Genomic DNA, 17,715 nt, shown 5'->3' with positions numbered 1-17,715 from the left:
TTGGAGATTTGGTTGCAGACAATCTGTACCCAAATCTTCATGTTCTTGCAGGAAAAATGCTGCAGAAAAAAAATGCGTGTTTCTTCATCGTTCCTATGGGAGACCCAGACCATGGGTGTATAGCTTCTGCCTCCGGAGGACACACAAAGTACTACACTAAAAAGTGTAGCTCCTCCCTCCGAGCATATACACCCCCTGGATAACCAAAAGTAGCCAGTTCAATGCTTTGTGTTCAGGAGGCACACATCCACACATGCATTCTCATCTGATTTTTGATTTTAAAGAGTTTGAAGAAAAGTGGGTCCAAGCCTGGACCCCCGGCATGTCCCTTCTCACCCCACTGTGTCGGCGGTGTTTTAAGGTTGATTTCAGGGCTGGAGCCTTACATGCCGCGCTCCTTCACCATCCCTCGGGCTCTGGCTTGAAGTGGGAGCCAGCACGGTTCTCACTGCCTTGCAGGAGACCGGTCTCCATCCGCAGCCCTTTCAGGATCCTGCCGGACGGAGCACTCATCCCTCAGGGACCTGGCCCTGCGTCTCACAAGCTAAGTATTGAGACGTTATTGTCAGGGGGGTCCCTTGCACTTTAATGTTGGGGAGAGTGTGTTATTTAACCTTTGTGACATTTCCGGCCGGTTCTCTGGTTTTCACCAGAGAACCGCTCCGAGGGTGCCTGCGCGCCGGCCGCATTGTAAAATTTAGGCCCCGGCTTCGCCTGAGGCCTAGTTTCGTTTTCACTGCCCCTGCATGTCAGTCATGCAGAGGGACAGTGCGGCTCTGCCCACCGACCGTTCGGCACAGGGGAGGACACTCCTCTCTGAGGAGATGTTTCCCTCCCCTGTATATCTCCTTGGCCCTCCGGATCCCGCTCTTTCACTAAGCCCCGCCCCCTCTCCTCGCTCCGGCGCCATTTTATCAGCGTTCTCACACTGATCGGCGCTGGCTGCAGCATCTCTGCTAATCTGTCTGGGGGTCCGAGCTGTGGGATCCGGAGGGCACACAAACTGTCTGGTAAGCCACAACCTTGGTTGTGGACTTTCTTATACACTCTCTGGGGGTCATTCTGGCAGAGCCCCCACCTCAGCAGCATGTCTCACACGAGGAGCAAGGCTGCAAGGCTGTACTCCATATGCACTGCATGTAAGCTCGTACTGCCTGAACCGAGCACATACCCTCATTGTGATGCCTGCTCTAACATGGTGGTGCCTCAGCCTGGAGTCTCCCCAGTGGTCCCTCCGGCTGCTCCGGCCCCGGTGGCTGAACCCCCGGCTTGGGTAGAATTCTTCTCTAAGTCTATCTCCCAGTCCTTTGCCGACTCCATGGGAGAGTTGTCCCGGACTCTGCTGAGCAGGCATCAGCCCCCTTCTCAGGGCGCCTCTGCTGCTTCGGCTCGCTCTCCAGAGCTCACAGAGGATTCTTCATCTGCTCCCAGACCCCGTCCTCCTAAGAGGAAACGCAGGGTCTCCTCTCCTTCCTCGTCCCGCGGCTCTGATTCACGAGCTGACTTGCAGGACGAGGAGGATGTCTTTTCTAGGGGCTCGGACGCTACCTCCATGTGCCCCATTGATCTGACCGAGGGTGACGCAGATGTTAGTGATTTGATTGCATCCATTAATTCTGTACTGGACCTCAATCCGCCAGTATCAGAGGAACAACCCTCTCTGGCAGAAAAGCACCAGTTTACCTTGCCTAAGAGAACAAGGAGTGTGTTCTTTAACCACTCCAGTTTTCAGGCCACTGTGACCAAGCCCAGGGCCTGTCCTGGCAAACGCTTCCCAAAACGTGGTTCTGATGACAGTTTTCCTTTTCCACCAGAGGTGGTCAAGGAGTGGGCTCACTCACCAAAGGTAGACCCTCCGGTGTCTAGAATCTCAGCCCGGACAGTTGTGTCAGTGGCTGATGGCACCTCACTTAAGGATCCCACTGACCGCCAGGTTGACCTTCTGGCCAAATCTGTATATGAGGCGGCAGGGGCCTCGTTCTCCCCATCTTTTGCAGCAGTGTGGGCTCTCAAAGCCATCTCTGCTTCTCTAGAGGAGATGCATTCCCTCGCCAGGGAATCTATGCCTGAAATGGTTGCCTTAACTTCCCAGGCTTCAGCCTTTTCAGCCTACGCCATGTCTGCCATGCTGGAGGCTTCTCACCGCACTGCGGTGGCTTCGGCTAATTCCCTCGCTATCTGCAGGATCTTGTGGCTTCGAGAGTGGAAGGCAGACGCTTCTTCAAAGAAGTACCTTGCTGGGCTCCCATTTGCTGGGTCCAGGCTGTTCGGTGAACTGGACGAGATTATTAAGGAAGCTACTGGCGGGAAGAGTACTTCCTTGCCACAGACTAAAACCAGGAAACCTGTCCAGGGCAGGAACCAGTCGAGGTTTCGTTCCTTTCGTTCCTCTAACTGGTCGTCCTCTAAGCCCTCGGCCTCGTCCACTAACTCAGCCAAGGACCAGAAGCCCAACTGGTGCACGAAGCCTCAGAAGCCTCAGAAGTCCGCAGGAGCTGCTGCCACCAAGGCAGCCTCCTTTTGACTATCGGGCCGAGCCAGCAACGTCCTTGGTCGGTGGCAGGCTCTCCCACTTTGGCGACGTGTGGTTTCAACACGTCTCCGATCAGTGGGTGCGGGATATCATCTCCCACGGCTACAGGATAGAATTCTCTTCCAGCCCGCCAAACAGATTTTTTTCTGTCAACTCCCCCCTGCTCCAAGGCCGCCGCCTTCTCTCAGGCCGTGGCATCCTTGCAGGCCAACGGAGTAATTGTACCGATTCCCGCCCGGGAACGGTTCAGAGGTTTCTACTCAAATCTCTTCCTAGTCCCCAAAAAGGACGGTTCCTTCCGGCCCATCCTGGATCTCAAGCTTCTCAACAAGCATGTTCAGCTGCGGCATTTTCGCATGGAGTCTCTGCGATCAGTCATTGCCTCAATGACCCAAGGAGATTTCCTGGCATCCATCGACATCAGAGATGCCTATCTGCATGTGCCAATTGCAGTTTCACACCAGCGTTGGCTACGTTTTGCAATCGGAGAGGAACATTTCCAATTCGTGGCTCTTCCCTTCGGGTTAGCCACGGCCCCTCGAGTATTCACCAAGGTCATGGCAGCAGTGGTTGCGGTTCTGCACCTCCAGGGGTTGGCAGTGATTCCTTACCTGGACGACCTTCTAGTCAAGGCTTCATCCAGTGCAGACTGTCAGCGGAGTGTCTCGCTCACTCTCGCCACTCTTGTTCAATTCGGGTGGCTTGTCAATCTGCCCAAGTCCACTCTGACTCCGACCCAGAAACTCACGTACCTAGGGATGCAATTCGAGACTCTGCCGGCACTTGTCAAGCTGCCCTTAGTCAAACAGCAGTCCCTCCATCTGGCGGTGCGCTCTCTGCTGAGGCCCTGCCGTCTTTCCATCAGGCACCTAATGCAGGTGCTGGGTCAGATGGTGGCGTCAATGGAAGCGGTTCCCTTTGCCCAGTTCCATCTGCGTCCTCTGCAGCTGGACATTCTCCGCTGTTGGGACAAGCGGACTTCTTTCTTGCACAGGTTGGTGGCTCTGTCGCCACAGACCAGGAGCTCTCTTCAGTGGTGGCTTCGGCCCCTCTCTCTGTCTCAGGGACGCTCCTTCCTGGCCCCGTCCTGGGTGATCCTCACCACGGATGCCAGTCTATCCGGCTGGGGAGCAGTATTTCTCCACCACCGAGCACAGGGCACTTGGACTCCGTCCGAATCAGCCCTCTCGATCAATGTGCTGGAAATCAGAGCTGTGCTCCTAGCTCTCGTAGCCTTTCACCACCTGTTGGCGGGCAAGCACATTCGAGTCCAGTCAGACAACGCGACAGCAGTTGCCTACATCAATCACCAGGGCGGGACTCGCAGCTGCCTGGCAATGTTGGACGTTCAACGCATCCTTCAGTGGACGGAGGACTCCAAGTCCACCATATCCGCAGTCCACATCCCAGGCGTAGAAAACTGGGAGGCAGATTATCTCAGCCGTCAAACCGTGGACAGCGGCGAGTGGGCTCTGCATCCGGCAGTGTTTCGGTCAATCTGCCGCAAGTGGGGGACTCCGGAAGTGGATCTAATGGCATCCCGGCACAACAAGGAGGTCCCGGTTTACGTGGCTTGCTCCCACGATCCTCAGGCCTTTGCAGCGGACGCGCTGGTTCAGGATTGGTCCCAGTTTCGTCTGTCTTACGTGTTTCTCCCTCTAGCTCTCTTGCCCAGAGTCCTGCGCAAGATCAGAATGGAGGGCCGTCTGGTCATCCTCATTGCTCCAGACTGGCCCAGGCGAGCTTGGTACCCAGACCTGCTCCATCTGTCCGTGGCACCTCCCGGACCGCCCAGACCTTCTCTCACAAGGTCCGTTTTTCCGCCAGAATTCTGCGGCTCTCAGATTGACGGCGTGGCTCTTGAGTCCTGGATCTTGACGACTTCCGGCATTCCTCCCGAAGTCATCTCCACTATGACTCAGGCTCGGAAGTCTTCCTCGGCCAAAATTTATCACAGGACTTGGAGAATTTTCCTGTCCTGGTGTCGGTCTTCCGGCCATGCCCCTTGGCCTTTTTCCTTGCCGACCATCCTGTCCTTTCTACAGTCCGGTCTGCAGCTAGGGCTATCCCTCAATTCCCTCAAGGGACAGGTCTCGGCTCTGTCAGTGTTGTTCCAGCGGTGTATCGCCCGGCTGGCTCAGGTGCGCACCTTTATGCAGGGCGCATCTCGCATCATTCCACCTTACCGGCGGCCTTTGGATCCCTGGGACCTTAATCTGGTCCTCACGGCCTTGCAGAAACCCCCCTTTGAGCCTCTTAGGGAGGTTTCTTTGTTTAGTCTTTCACAGAAAGTCGTCTTTCTAGTGGCCATAATTTCCCTCAGGAGAGTCTCTGATTTAGCTGCTCTCTCTTCGGAGTCACCTTTTTTGGTTTTTCATCAAGACAAGGTGGTTCTCCGTCCGACTCCGGACTTTCTCCCTAAGGTGGTATCTCCTTTACACCTTAACCAGGACATTTCATTGCCTTCCTTTTGTCCGGCTCCTGTTCATCACTTTGAAAAAGCGTTGCATGCTCTGGATCTTGTGCAGGCGCTCCGGATCTATGTGTCACGCGCCGCTGTTCTTAGGCGGTGCACCTCTCTTTTTGTGCTGACCACAGGTCGGCACAAGGGCCTCTCGGCTTCTAAACCGACCCTGGCTCGTTGGATCAGGTCGGCCATTTCCGATGCCTACCAGTGTACTCAAGTGCCTCCCCCGCCGGGGATCAAGGCACACTCGACCAGAGCTGTCGGTGCCTCTTGGGCTTTCAGGCACCAGGCTACGGCTCAGCAGGTCTGTCAGGCTGCCACTTGGTCTAGTCTGCACACCTTTTCGAAGCACTACCAAGTGCATGCTCATGCTTCGGCAGATGCGAGCTTGGGCAGACGCATCCTTCAGGCGGCTGTCGCCCATTTGTGAAGTTAGGTTTCGCCTACTTCTCAGTTTTTCTGTTTATTTCCCACCCATGGACTGCTTTGAGACGTCCCATGGTCTGGGTCTCCCATAGGAACGATGAAGAAAAAGAGAATTTTGTTTACTTACCGTAAATTCTTTTTCTTATAGTTCCGTAATGGGAGACCCAGCACCCTCCCTGTTGCCTGTTGGCAGTTTCTTGTTCCGCGTGTTATCACGGCTGTTGTTGTAGACAGAGGCTCCGGTTGTTCCGGTTTTTTGCTCTATCTCTACTTGTGGGTGGCTATTCTCCTTCAGCTTTTGCACTAAACTGGCTATATTTGGTTATCCAGGGGGTGTATATGCTCGGAGGGAGGAGCTACACTTTTTAGTGTAGTACTTTGTGTGTCCTCCGGAGGCAGAAGCTATACACCCATGGTTTGGGTCTCCCATTACGGAACTATAAGAAAAAGAATTTACGGTAAGTAAACAAAATTCTCTTTTTTTTTTTTTGCTGCAATTTAAAGGGAACCTGTCATCAGAAATTTAGCTATAAAGCTAAAAGTTCCCCCCTCTGCAGCTCCTGGGCTGCATTCTAGGAAGCTTCCTATAGATTTTGTGTCACCTTTTATCCCAAAATAAACACTTTATAAACTGGTACCTTTTCGTATGTAAATTTCTTAATTTTCCATGTGGGCGGGCTGCCTGATGTACGTTGCTGTTCCTCCATCATATTGACGCCGCCCCCGAACGCTGAATTTGAAAGTTCAGGACACCGCCCCTGGGTGCCCGTGGTCCAGCGCATGCGCTGTTCCACTGTAGCGGTGCCGTGCACTGTGTGCACGTGCGACCGCTGTGACGCTTTGCGCGGGCACGAGGTTATGGGCGGCGCTGTTAGTGTCATCAGTAAGTGCCGCCCATAACCTCGTGACCTCGTGCTGAGCATGATGGGAAGGAGGGGACGTCCGGGCATCATTCCTCCAGCGCTTGCGCATAACGCTGGAGGAATAGGGGAAAGTGCGGTCACGAGGTTATGGGCGGCACTTACTGATGACACTAACAGCGCCGCCCATAACCTCGTGCCCGCGCAAAGCGTCACAGCGGTCGCACGTGCACACAGTGCACGGCACCGCTACAGTGGAACAGCGCATGCGCTGGACCACGGGCACCCAGGGGCGGTGTCCTGAACTTTCAAATTCAGCATTCGGGGGCGGCGTCAATATGATGGAGGAACAGCAACGTACATCAGACAGCCCGCCCACATGGAAAATTAAGAAATTTACATACGAAAAGGTACCAGTTTATAAAGTGTTTATTTTGGGATAAAAGGTGACACAAAATCTATAGGAAGCTTCCTAGAATGCAGCCCAGGAGCTGCAGAGGGGGGAACTTTTAGCTTTATAGCTAAATTTCTGATGACAGGTTCCCTTTAAATGATGATTTATCATTTTTTTCAATGGTGAAAATAAAGGAAAAAACTGCAGAAAGAATTGACATGCTGAAGATTATTTATTTTTTTTTTTTTGTAACAAAATCCTGAACATGTGCACAGCACTTCAGAATTCTCATAGACTTTGCTGGCATCAGGATTTCTTTGCAGATTTCTAAAAAAACGGATCAAAAACAGTGTGTACACAGCCTAAAGGGTCAGGGAGAAGCCGTGGTACCGGCATTAGTGCAGTCATCTGACACTTATTCCCCAACCGGATATTCACAGTATATTTCATCTGAAGTGCTGCAGTGTTTCGGAGTAAACCTACCTGGCTGCACTAACAAGGCCAGTTCTACCTGCAGGCGTCTGTGAATGTGTTCCTACTACATGTTATGGCCGGTTTCACTCAGTGGCACTAAAACTTGAGCCATTCACGTCAGTAAATTTGCAATGTGCTCATATAGACGGTGGGTGGGTAGGTGGGTGCAGGAGCCGCCTGCTATTGACATGGTCCCTAATACTGAGCACACTAGTGCATGCTGTGATTTTTCTTTACACCATTATTTCTACCAGGTATAAAATGTGTAGGATGGGGGTGACCTGCACCCAATCGTAGCTTTCGATTCTACCTCTAGAGCTTGACCACGGAAGTAAAGGCCTTTTCAGTTATACAGTTGCTTAGAAAAACTGTGCCATATTTTGTTGGCGATCAGTGATGATTCATACGGAGTTGTCATTTGTTTTTTTTCCTTCAGATGACTCACAGAAAAAACAGTATGAGGAATGGCTTCAGGAGACTCAGCAACTCCTGCAAATCCAGCAAAAATTCTTGGAGGAACAAATTGGTGCTCACAGAAAATCTAAGAAAGCGTTGTCAGCCAAGCAGCGAACAGCCAAGAAGGCGGGCCGGGAGTTTCCAGAGGAGGATGCGGAACAGCTGAAACATGTGACAGAGCAGCAAAGCATGGTGCAAAAACAGCTGGAACAGGTAAATGGCACTTCTTAAGGCCATAGAGAACTAGAAAGGCGCACCGCCATTTGGTGTAGATGCATCACCCAACGTCCTCCTACAAGTGATTTCATTGGTGGTTACAGGATGAGTTTATACCTATATATATATATAAGCCTTTGTGTGAAGCAACAGGTGACTACAGAAGGACCTGTCACAATGTATATGCCAGCAAACACTGACAATGAATGTATGACAGGCTGTGACAGATGTCTAATATTGTATCTGTTAAGGCCCCGTCACAGACCGAGATAAATCTTTGGCAGATCTGTGGTTGCAGTGAAATCATGGACATATTGTTCCATTTGTACACAGCCACAAACCTGGCACTGATTGTCCACAATTTCACTGCAACCACAGATCTACCACAGATCTCCAACAGATTTATCTCTGTGTGTGACAGTTCCTTTAGTCTAATCTAGCCTAGTCACAGACTATACTATCATGTACAGTATACGCTTTTAAATTGCATTTTATGACCGGTCCATGGAATTTATTCAGGTTTTTGAGATGTAATCTGAGAACATCATGATGTAGGGGGCAGACTCCCTGATTCCAGAGATGTCACTTACTGGGTTGTTTGTTGCAAGTTCAATTAAATCATTGTTTTATCAGCTGGTGATTATCACTAGATGACTAGTTGTCTCCTGTCATTTAGTCTTTCTGCTCTATGTAAACCTTGATTGGCAGCTTTCTTCCTATGCACAATAGACACAGTAAGCAGTTAATGAGCAAGTTATCCAGAGCTCAGTGTTTGGAGAACCGATAGTTCTGCAACAAATAACAGTGATTTTATCAATACTGTAGCAAGTGGCCCAGTTGGTGACACACAGTTGGCATCAGGGTTTCTGCCCCTACATAATGCTGCCCTCAGATTACACAGGGAATATGGGATGACAGATTCTTTTTAAACACTAAGGGTTTGGCATCCATAACTTGTAGGCTATACAGCATCTGTTTAACAGATACATTATGAAAAATTACTGAAGTGCACATTACATGTACATTTATTTGATATTCAGTTGCATCAGTCACCAATAGACTTTTCTTTGTCGCTCCATTGGGAGACCCAGACAATTGGGTGTATAGCTCCTGTCTCCGGAGGCCACACAAAGTATTACACTTTAAAAAGTGTAACCCCTCCCCTCTGCCTATACACCCTCCCGTGCATCACGGGCTCCTCAGTTTTATGCTTTGTGTTGAAGGAGGCACACATTCACTCAAGCTCCACATTTTAGTCAGCAGCAGCTGCTGATTGTATCGGATGGAAGAAAAGAGGGCCCCAGGGCCCCCGGCATGCTCCCTTCTCACCCCACTAAGTCGGCGGTGCTGTTAAGGTTGAGGTACCCATTGCGGGTACAGAGGCTGGAGCCACATGCCATTTTCCTTCCCCATCCCTTAGAGGCTCTGGGAGAAGTGGGATCCTATCCGGTCATCCATTCACTGGGACCGGGCTCCCTCCGCAGCCCCTGTGGGAATCTGCCGGACAGGAGACTTGGTATCATCAGGGACATGGCCCTGCATCTAAAGGTACTCTGTGTCCCCATGGGGATGGTGCATGGAGCGCTTGTGTCACACACGCTGCAGCGGCTGCTGTTTTTTTGTGACGACCGGGACTTCCGCGCCTGTTTGCCGGCCGCGGTATTAAATTTAGTCCCCGGCTTCATGCGGCCTAGTACCATAATTCCTGCCCCCGGGCCTGCCAGTCAGGGGTAAGGGCGGGACGGTCGACCTGACGTCGACAGTGAGGGCTGGAGCATACTTTAGGTGTCCTCCTCCCCCCTCAGTGATCACTGTGGGGCACCAGATTCCCGCACTTTATTAGTCGCCGCCCACGGCTCCCTCCTCCTCTGAGAGCTCCGGCAGCCATTTTTACAATCATTCTGCCGGTGGAGGATTTCAGGAACGAGCTCTGCAGCTCTGGGAGGCCCAAGGCAGGGAATCTGGTGGACACACAACCGCTTTGGGCGGTCGGTAAGCCACACCGGTCACCCGGGCGCTGGTCCCCCTTGGGTGCCGAAGTGTGTATATATATATATATATATATATATATATATATATATATATATATATATATATATATATATATATATATATATATATATATATATATATATATATATATATATATATATATATATATATATATATATATATATATATATATATATATATATATATATATATATATACATATATATATATATACATATATATATATATACATATATATATATATACATATATATATATATATACATACATATATATATATATATATATATATATATATATATATATATATATATATATATACACATTTTCTCTGTTCGGCCGCATTGTTTTGCTTTTGGCTATATACCCTCAGTGATCACTCTCCTAGGAGACAACAGCATGTCGTCCACAAGGAGCAAGGGTGCCAAGACACAGGGTTATTTTGCAACCTGTACCTCTTGTGCGGCTATGTTACCTGCAGGTTCCACCTACCCTCACTGTGAGCAATGCTCGGCCCCTGTTGCACTCGCTCAGCCGGAGCCTCGGGCGCTGGTGGGACCCTCGGCTCAGGCAGAACCGCCGGCTCCCCCTGTCCAGGTGGCAGGGACAGAGTTTTCAGTTTTGGCTGAGAAACTCTCTGAGTCGCTTTCACAATCCATGACTCAGTCTATGGATAAATGGTCTGCTAAGATACTAGAAGCCTTGCAGTCCAGATCGGTCCTTACACAGGCCCCGGGCACTGTGGGATCATCGCCCCCAGGCCCCTCTCTGTCTGCGCCGCAGCGTGCTCCTGGGGTGGCACCTAGGTCTCACGGGGAGGACTCCGGCACGGACCGCAGTCCCAGACCGGCTAAGCGGGCTCGCTGGGAATCTTCCCCGACTTCATCACGCTGTTCGGGGTCTCAGCTTGAGGACTCTCTGGAGGATGAAGCGGATGTCGCAGCTCAGGGCTCTGACCCTGACGTTGCTCTCAATCTTGATACACCTGAAGGGGACGCCATAGTAAATGACCTTATAGCGTCCATCAACCAGGTGCTAGATCTTTCTCCCCCAACTCCACCTATAGAGGAGTCGGCTTCGCAGCAGGAGAAACACCAGTTTAGGTTTCCCAAACTTACACGGAGTACGTTTTTCGATCACTCTAACTTCAGAGATGCTGTCCAGAAGCACAGAGCATTTCCGGACAAGCGCTTTACTAAGCGTCTTATTGACACACGTTACCCCTTCCCCTCTGACGTAGTTAAGGGTTGGGCTCAATGTCCCAAGGTGGATCCTCCAGTCTCTAGACTGGCGGCTAGATCTGTAGTATCAGTGGCAGATGGCTCATCGCTCAAGGATGCCACTGACAGGCAGATAGAGCTCCTGATGAAATCCATCTATGAAGCCACAGGCGCGTCTTTTGCCCCGGCCTTTGCAGCAGTGTGGGCACTCCAAGCTATCTCAGCTTGTCTGTCTGAGATTAATGCGGTCACACGTACCTCTGCTCCGCAAGTTGCGTCTTTGACTTCTCAGGCGTCGGTATTTTCATCCTACGCCATGAATGCCGTCCTGGACTCTGCTAGCCGTACAGCGGTAGCGTCCGCCAATTCGGTGGCAGTCCGCAGGGCCATGTGGCTACGCGAATGGAAGGCAGACTCTGCTTCCAAGAAGTTCTTAACCGGTTTGCCGTTTTCTGGCGACCGATTGTTTGGCGAGCGATTGGATGAAATTATTAAGCAATCCAAGGGAAAGGACTCGTCCTTACCCCAGTCCAAACCAAACAGACCTCAGCAACGGAAAACTCAATCGAGGTTTCGGTCCTTTCGGCCCTCAGCCAGATCCCAATCCTCCTCGTCCAACAGGCCACAGAAGGGTCAGAGGAACTCTTATACATGGCGGTCTAAGTCACGTCCTCCAAAGGCCGCCGGAGGCACTGTCTCCAAGGCGGCCTCCTCATGACTTGCGGCCCCCCCAAACCGCATCCTCGGTCGGTGGCAGGCTCTCCCGCTTTTGCGACGCCTGGTGGCCACATGTCCAAGACCGATGGGTGAGAGACATTCTGTCTCACGGTTACAGGATAGAGTTCAGCTCTCGTCCTCCGACTCGTTTCTTCAGAACATCTCCGCCCCCCGAGCGAGCCGATGCACTTTTTCAGGCGGTGAACACTCTGAAGACAGAAGGAGTCGTGATCCCCGTCCCCCTTCAGGAACGTGGTCGCGGTTTTTACTCCAACTTGTTCGTGGTGCCAAAAAAGGACGGATCATTCCGTCCCGTTCTGGACCTCAAACTGCTCAACAGACACGTGAGAACCAGACGGTTTCGGATGGAATCTCTCCGCTCAGTCATCGCTTCGATGTCCCAAGGAGACTTCCTAGCATCAATCGACATCAGGGATGCTTATCTCCATGTGCCGATCGCACCAGAGCATCAACGCTTCCTGCGTTTCGCCATCGGGGACGAACACCTTCAGTTTGTGGCACTGCCTTTCGGCTTGGCGACAGCCCCACGGGTCTTCACCAAGGTCATGGCATCCGTTGTGGCGGTCCTACACTCTCAGGGCCACTCGGTGATCCCTTACTTAGACGATCTCCTAGTCAAGGCACCCTCCCGGGTGGCATGTCAACACAGCCTGACCGTCGCTCTGGAGACTCTCCAGAGGTTCGGGTGGATCATCAATTTCCCAAAGTCAAAATTGACACCGACACAATCACTGACTTACCTTGGGATGGAGTTTCATACTCTCTCAGCGATAGTCAAGCTACCGCTGGACAAACAGCGTTCGCTGCAGACAGGGTTGCACTCTCTTCTTCGGGGCCAGTCTCACCCCTTGAGGCGCCTCATGCACTTCCTGGGGAAGATGGTGGCAGCAATAGAAGCAGTCCCCTTTGCGCAGTTTCATCTGCGTCCACTCCAATGGGACATTCTCCGCAAATGGGACAGGAGGTCGGCGTCCCTAGACAGGAACGTCTCTCTTTCCCTGGCAGCCAAAACCTCTCTTCAGTGGTGGCTTCTTCCCACTTCTCTGTCGAAGGGAAAATCCTTCCTGCCCCCATCCTGGGCTGTGGTCACGACGGACGCGAGTCTGTCAGGGTGGGGAGCGGTTTTTCTCCACCAGAGAGGGCTCAGGGAACCTGGACTCCGACAGAGTCCTCCCTTCAGATCAATGTTCTGGAGATAAGGGCAGTGTATCTAGCCCTAAAGGCGTTCCATCGGTGGCTGGAGGGCAGGCAGATCCGCATACAGTCGGACAACGCCACGACGGTCGCGTACATCAACCACCAGGGCGGCACGCGCAGCCGTCAAGCCTTCCAGGAAGTTCGGCGGATTCTGCTGTGGGCGGAGGCCACAGCCTCCACCATCTCCGCAGTTCACATCCCGGGCATAGAAAACTGGGAAGCAGACTTCCTCAGTCGCCAGGGCATGGACGCAGGGGAATGGTCTCTTCACCCGGACGTGTTTCGAGAGATCTGTTGCCGCTGGGGAACGCCGGACGTCGATCTCATGGCATCTCGGCACAACAACAAAGTCCCGGCATTCATGGCACGGTCTCAAGATCGCAGAGCTCTGGCGGCGGACGCATAAGTTCAGGATTGGTCGCAGTTTCGACTTCCCTATGTGTTTCCTCCTCTGGCGATGCTGCCCAGAGTGTTACGCAAGATCAGGTCCGACTGCCGCCGCACCATCCTCGTCGCTCCAGACTGGCCAAGGAGGTCGTGGTACCCGGATCTGTGGCACCTCACGGTGGGTCAACCGTGGGCACTTCCAGACCGTCCAGACTTGCTGTCTCAAGGGCCAATTTTCCATCTGAATTCTGCGGCCCTCAGCCTGACTGTGTGGCCATTGAGTCCTGGCTCCTAGCGTCCTCAGGGTTATCTCAAGATGTCATTGCCACTATGAGACAGGCCAGGAAACCGACGTCCGCCAAGATCTATCACAGGGCTTGGAGGATCTTCTTATCCTGGTGCTCTGATAAGGGTTTTACCCCCTGGCCGTTTGCCTTACCCACGTTTCTTTCCTTCCTTCAATCCGGAATGGACAAGGGTTTGTCTCTCGGCTCTCTCAAGGGACAAGTATCGGCGCTTTCCGTGTTTTTTCAAAAGCGTCTAGCCAGGCTTCCGCAGGTCCGCACATTCCTGCAGGGAGTTTGCCACATAGTCCCACCTTACAAGCGGCCGCTGGAACCCTGGGATCTTAACAGGGTCCTAAGGGCTCTTCAGAAACCACCTTTCGAGCCGCTGCGGGAGGTTTCTTTATCACGTCTTTCGCAGAAGGTGGCTTTTCTAGTGGCAGTTACATCGCTCCGTAGAGTGTCGGAGCTAGCAGCGTTGTCATGCAAAGCCCCCTTCCTGGTTTTTCACCAGGATAAGGTGGTTCTGCGTCCGGTCCCGGAATTTCTCCCTAAGGTGGTATCTCCTTTTCATCTCAATCAGGATATCTCCTTACCTTCATTTTGCCCTCATCCAGTTCACCAATGTGAAAAGGATTTGCACTTGTTAGATCTAGTGAGAGCACTCCGGCTCTACGTGTCTCGCACGGCGCCCCTGCGCCGTTCTGATGCGCTCTTTGTCCTTGTCGCTGGCCAGCGTAAGGGGTCGCAGGCTTCCAAGTCAACCTTGGCTCGGTGGATCAAGGAACCGATTCTTGAAGCCTACCGTTCTTCGGGGCTTCCGATTCCTTCAGGGCTGAAAGCCCATTCTACCAGAGCCGTGGGTGCGTCCTGGGCTTTGCGGCACCAGGCTACGGCTCAGCAGGTGTGTCAGGCAGCTACCTGGTCTAGCCTGCACACTTTCACGAAACACTATCAGGTGCATACCTATGCTTCGGCAGATGCCAGTCTAGGTAGGCGAGTCCTTCAGGTGGCGGTTGCCCACCTGTAAGAGGGGGCCGTTTTCGGCTCTTTTTATCGAGGTATTCTTTTACCCACCCAGGGACTGCTTTTGGACGTCCCAATTGTCTGGGTCTCCCAATGGAGCGACAAAGAAGAAGGGAATTTTGTTTACTTACCGTAAATTCCTTTTCTTCTAGCTCCTATTGGGAGACCCAGCACCCACCCCTGTTCCCTTCGGGCTGTTGTTCTTTTGTGTACACATGTTGTTCATGTTGAATTGTTCCTTTGGTTCATGGTTTCAGTTCTCCGAACATCCTTCGGATTGAATTTACCTTAGACCAATTTATAAGTTTCCTCCTTCTTGCTTTTGCACCAAAACTGAGGAGCCCGTGATGCACGGGAGGGTGTATAGGCAGAGGGGAGGGGTTACACTTTTTAAAGTATAATACTTTGTGTGGCCTCCGGAGGCAGAAGCTATACACCCAATTGTCTGGGTCTCCCAATAGGAGCTAGAAGAAAAGGAATTTACGGTAAGTAAACAAAATTCCCTTCTTTTTTTTTTTTTTAGTACTGGACTCAAAGGATTGGGCATAGCATAGTCCATTAAGTTATTTGTTATTACAATCTTCATTCTTTCTTTTTTTTTTTTTGCCTACACCTGGCACATTTAGCCTGTATATCGGAACCTTCCTGGCATACACCCTACACGTAAACATATGATCTATTTATTTTAATGGAACTCTTGATATTCTTTGACAATGTAATTTATTCCCTGATAGATACGAAAACAGCAAAAGGAGCATACCGAGCTTATTGAAGAATACAGAAATAAGCAGCAGCAGCAGTTCTCAGTGGCACCGTTAATGCCTGGGGTCCTGCCACCGCAAACACTGATAACAGGGGGAGGACCGCCACCAATGAATGCACAGGGCTTTCCTATTCCACAAACACTGCACCCTCCAGGGCCTATGATATCAGGCCAACCTAACCAGCCGAGGATGCCAAATATGCAAGGGTGGCAGCCCACACCTAGAGGTGCCACACCAGTAAATCCCACAAAGATGGAGCGTCCTGTCAGTACTGAGGTAACCAATCCTGCTGCTGTTGCAAACCCCAACGCACCACCTAGGGTGGAGTTTCATGATAACAACCCCTTCAGCGAAACTTTCCAAGAGAGGGAGAGGAAAGAACGATTGCGGGAACAGCAAGAACGGCAAAGAATTCAACTCATGCAGGAGGTGGATCGCCAGAGAGCATTGCAGCAAAGGATAGAAATGGAGCAACATGGCATAGTCGGTTCGGACACCAACAATAGACCTTTGTCACAAATGACTTTCTTCAGTTCTGACTTACCAAATGACTTTCTTCAGTCTACACCTCCGCAATCTCAAGTGATACATGGAGTGACCCATCCAAATGTAGGTACCTCTCCTCCTGCTGCACCTTTTGAGCAAAACCCTGATAAAAGATCTTTAGGACTTTCCCCATATGGACAAGACAATAAGAATGGATTTCCAAATACCCCTTCAATGCCAAATGTCTCCAACTCGTCACCTGTTGCTGATAATGGCAATCCCGGTAGACCGGACAGACCTGCAAGTTCCACTAACTTCCAAAGTCCGAGCCAGTCCCTTATACAGTTATATTCTGATATCATTCCAGAAGAAAAAGGGAAAAAGAAAAGACAGCGAAAAAAGAAAAAGGAAGAAGACTCTGATTCTTTAAAATCGCCACCGTCAACGCCACGATCTGATTCTACTGCTCCACTAACTCCAAGTATCTCAGAAGCGTCAACCCCAACAGTCAATGTAGCGAATGATCTTCAAGGAGAACATGGGGCTGACTTAATACGTTCATCAACACCCAATCCAGCAAACAATAGCTCTGTAAACACTGAAGGGCCACTTCTCCCTAAAGATGTGAATCAGATACTTCAGGAACCCAGACTAGACCAAGATGACAGTCAGCCACACACTAAGGATATCCTTAATATTCAGGAAATTAAACTGGAGCAGGTGGAAGGAGATCAATCTCCAGAGGACTCTGACTCTAAAGTAAAGCAACGATCAGTCGGTCTTAAGACTGAAAATGATAAAGCCACATCGCACAATGCACTTTCCACAGAAATAGCTTCTCACACTGCCTCCGGCCCCTCAGGAAAACTGGAATCTGGAAATGAGTTACTAAAACACTTGCTCAAAAACAAGAAACAGCCAGTTCTGTTGCCTCAACACTCTGAGGAACGTTTACAGTCGATGGAAGATGGTCCCTTCGATTTTAAGTCCACAGGAAGACCCGGAAATGCATTGGTGAGTTGAGCTGTGGTGCGGTCTGTCCACATGGGGCGCATATGCTCCATACACGGTTTCCCCAAATGTCAGCCAACATTATCTGCATAACATTGTATTAATAATGTGTTTTAATACCTTATTATCTAAGCCTAAAATAATGTGGGTGTAATATAAATTTTATATATATATATATATATATATATATATATATATATATATATATATATATATATATAATTTACTAGCTGTACTACCCGGGCTAATAACTGCTAACAACATAAATGGTCCCCCTTGTTCACATCTGGCAGCTGTCAATTTGTCCCCAACACTTTTCGTTTCACTTTTTCCCCATTATGTAGATAGGGGCAAAATTGATTGGTGAATTGGAACGCGCAGGGTTACAATTTTGCCTCACAACATAGCCTATGACGCTATCGGGGTCCAGACGTGTGAGTCCGCAAACTTTTGTGGCTGTAGCTGCGACGGTGCAGATGCCAATCCCGGATATACATACATACACACATACACACATACACACATACACACATACACACATACACACATACACACATACACACATACACACATACACACATACATACATACATACATACATACATACATACACACACATACACACACATACACACACACACATACACACATACACACACACACACGCCCGGGTTAATAACTGTTGTTAACAAAATAGAATGTATTAACATTCCCGGGATAGAATGTATTAACGCCCGGGCTAGTAATTGTCTCTGTTTCTTTT

The 17,715-nt window shown here is 50.5% G+C and overlaps 1 protein-coding gene across 10 annotated transcripts in view; it reads left to right on the top strand.

Annotated features, from left to right (window-relative positions):
* The window catches only part of KMT2C (lysine methyltransferase 2C), a 440,610-nt gene that overhangs the window by 332,073 nt on the left and 90,822 nt on the right, over positions 1-17,715 (top strand). For all 10 annotated transcript variants that reach the window (XM_075315430.1, XM_075315433.1, XM_075315425.1 and 7 more), the window contains 2 exons: positions 7,591-7,823; positions 15,426-16,955. In XM_075315430.1, the coding sequence (XP_075171545.1) occupies positions 7,591-7,823; positions 15,426-16,955 (1,763 nt within the window). The remainder of the gene's footprint in view (positions 1-7,590; positions 7,824-15,425; positions 16,956-17,715) is intronic.

This window comes from Anomaloglossus baeobatrachus, chromosome 6 (genome assembly GCF_048569485.1).
Source record: "Anomaloglossus baeobatrachus isolate aAnoBae1 chromosome 6, aAnoBae1.hap1, whole genome shotgun sequence".
NCBI classification, from domain to species: Eukaryota; Metazoa; Chordata; class Amphibia; order Anura; family Aromobatidae; genus Anomaloglossus; species Anomaloglossus baeobatrachus.
Note: the sequence above shows the minus strand (reverse complement) of the source record. Positions and strands in the feature narration are given on the sequence as shown.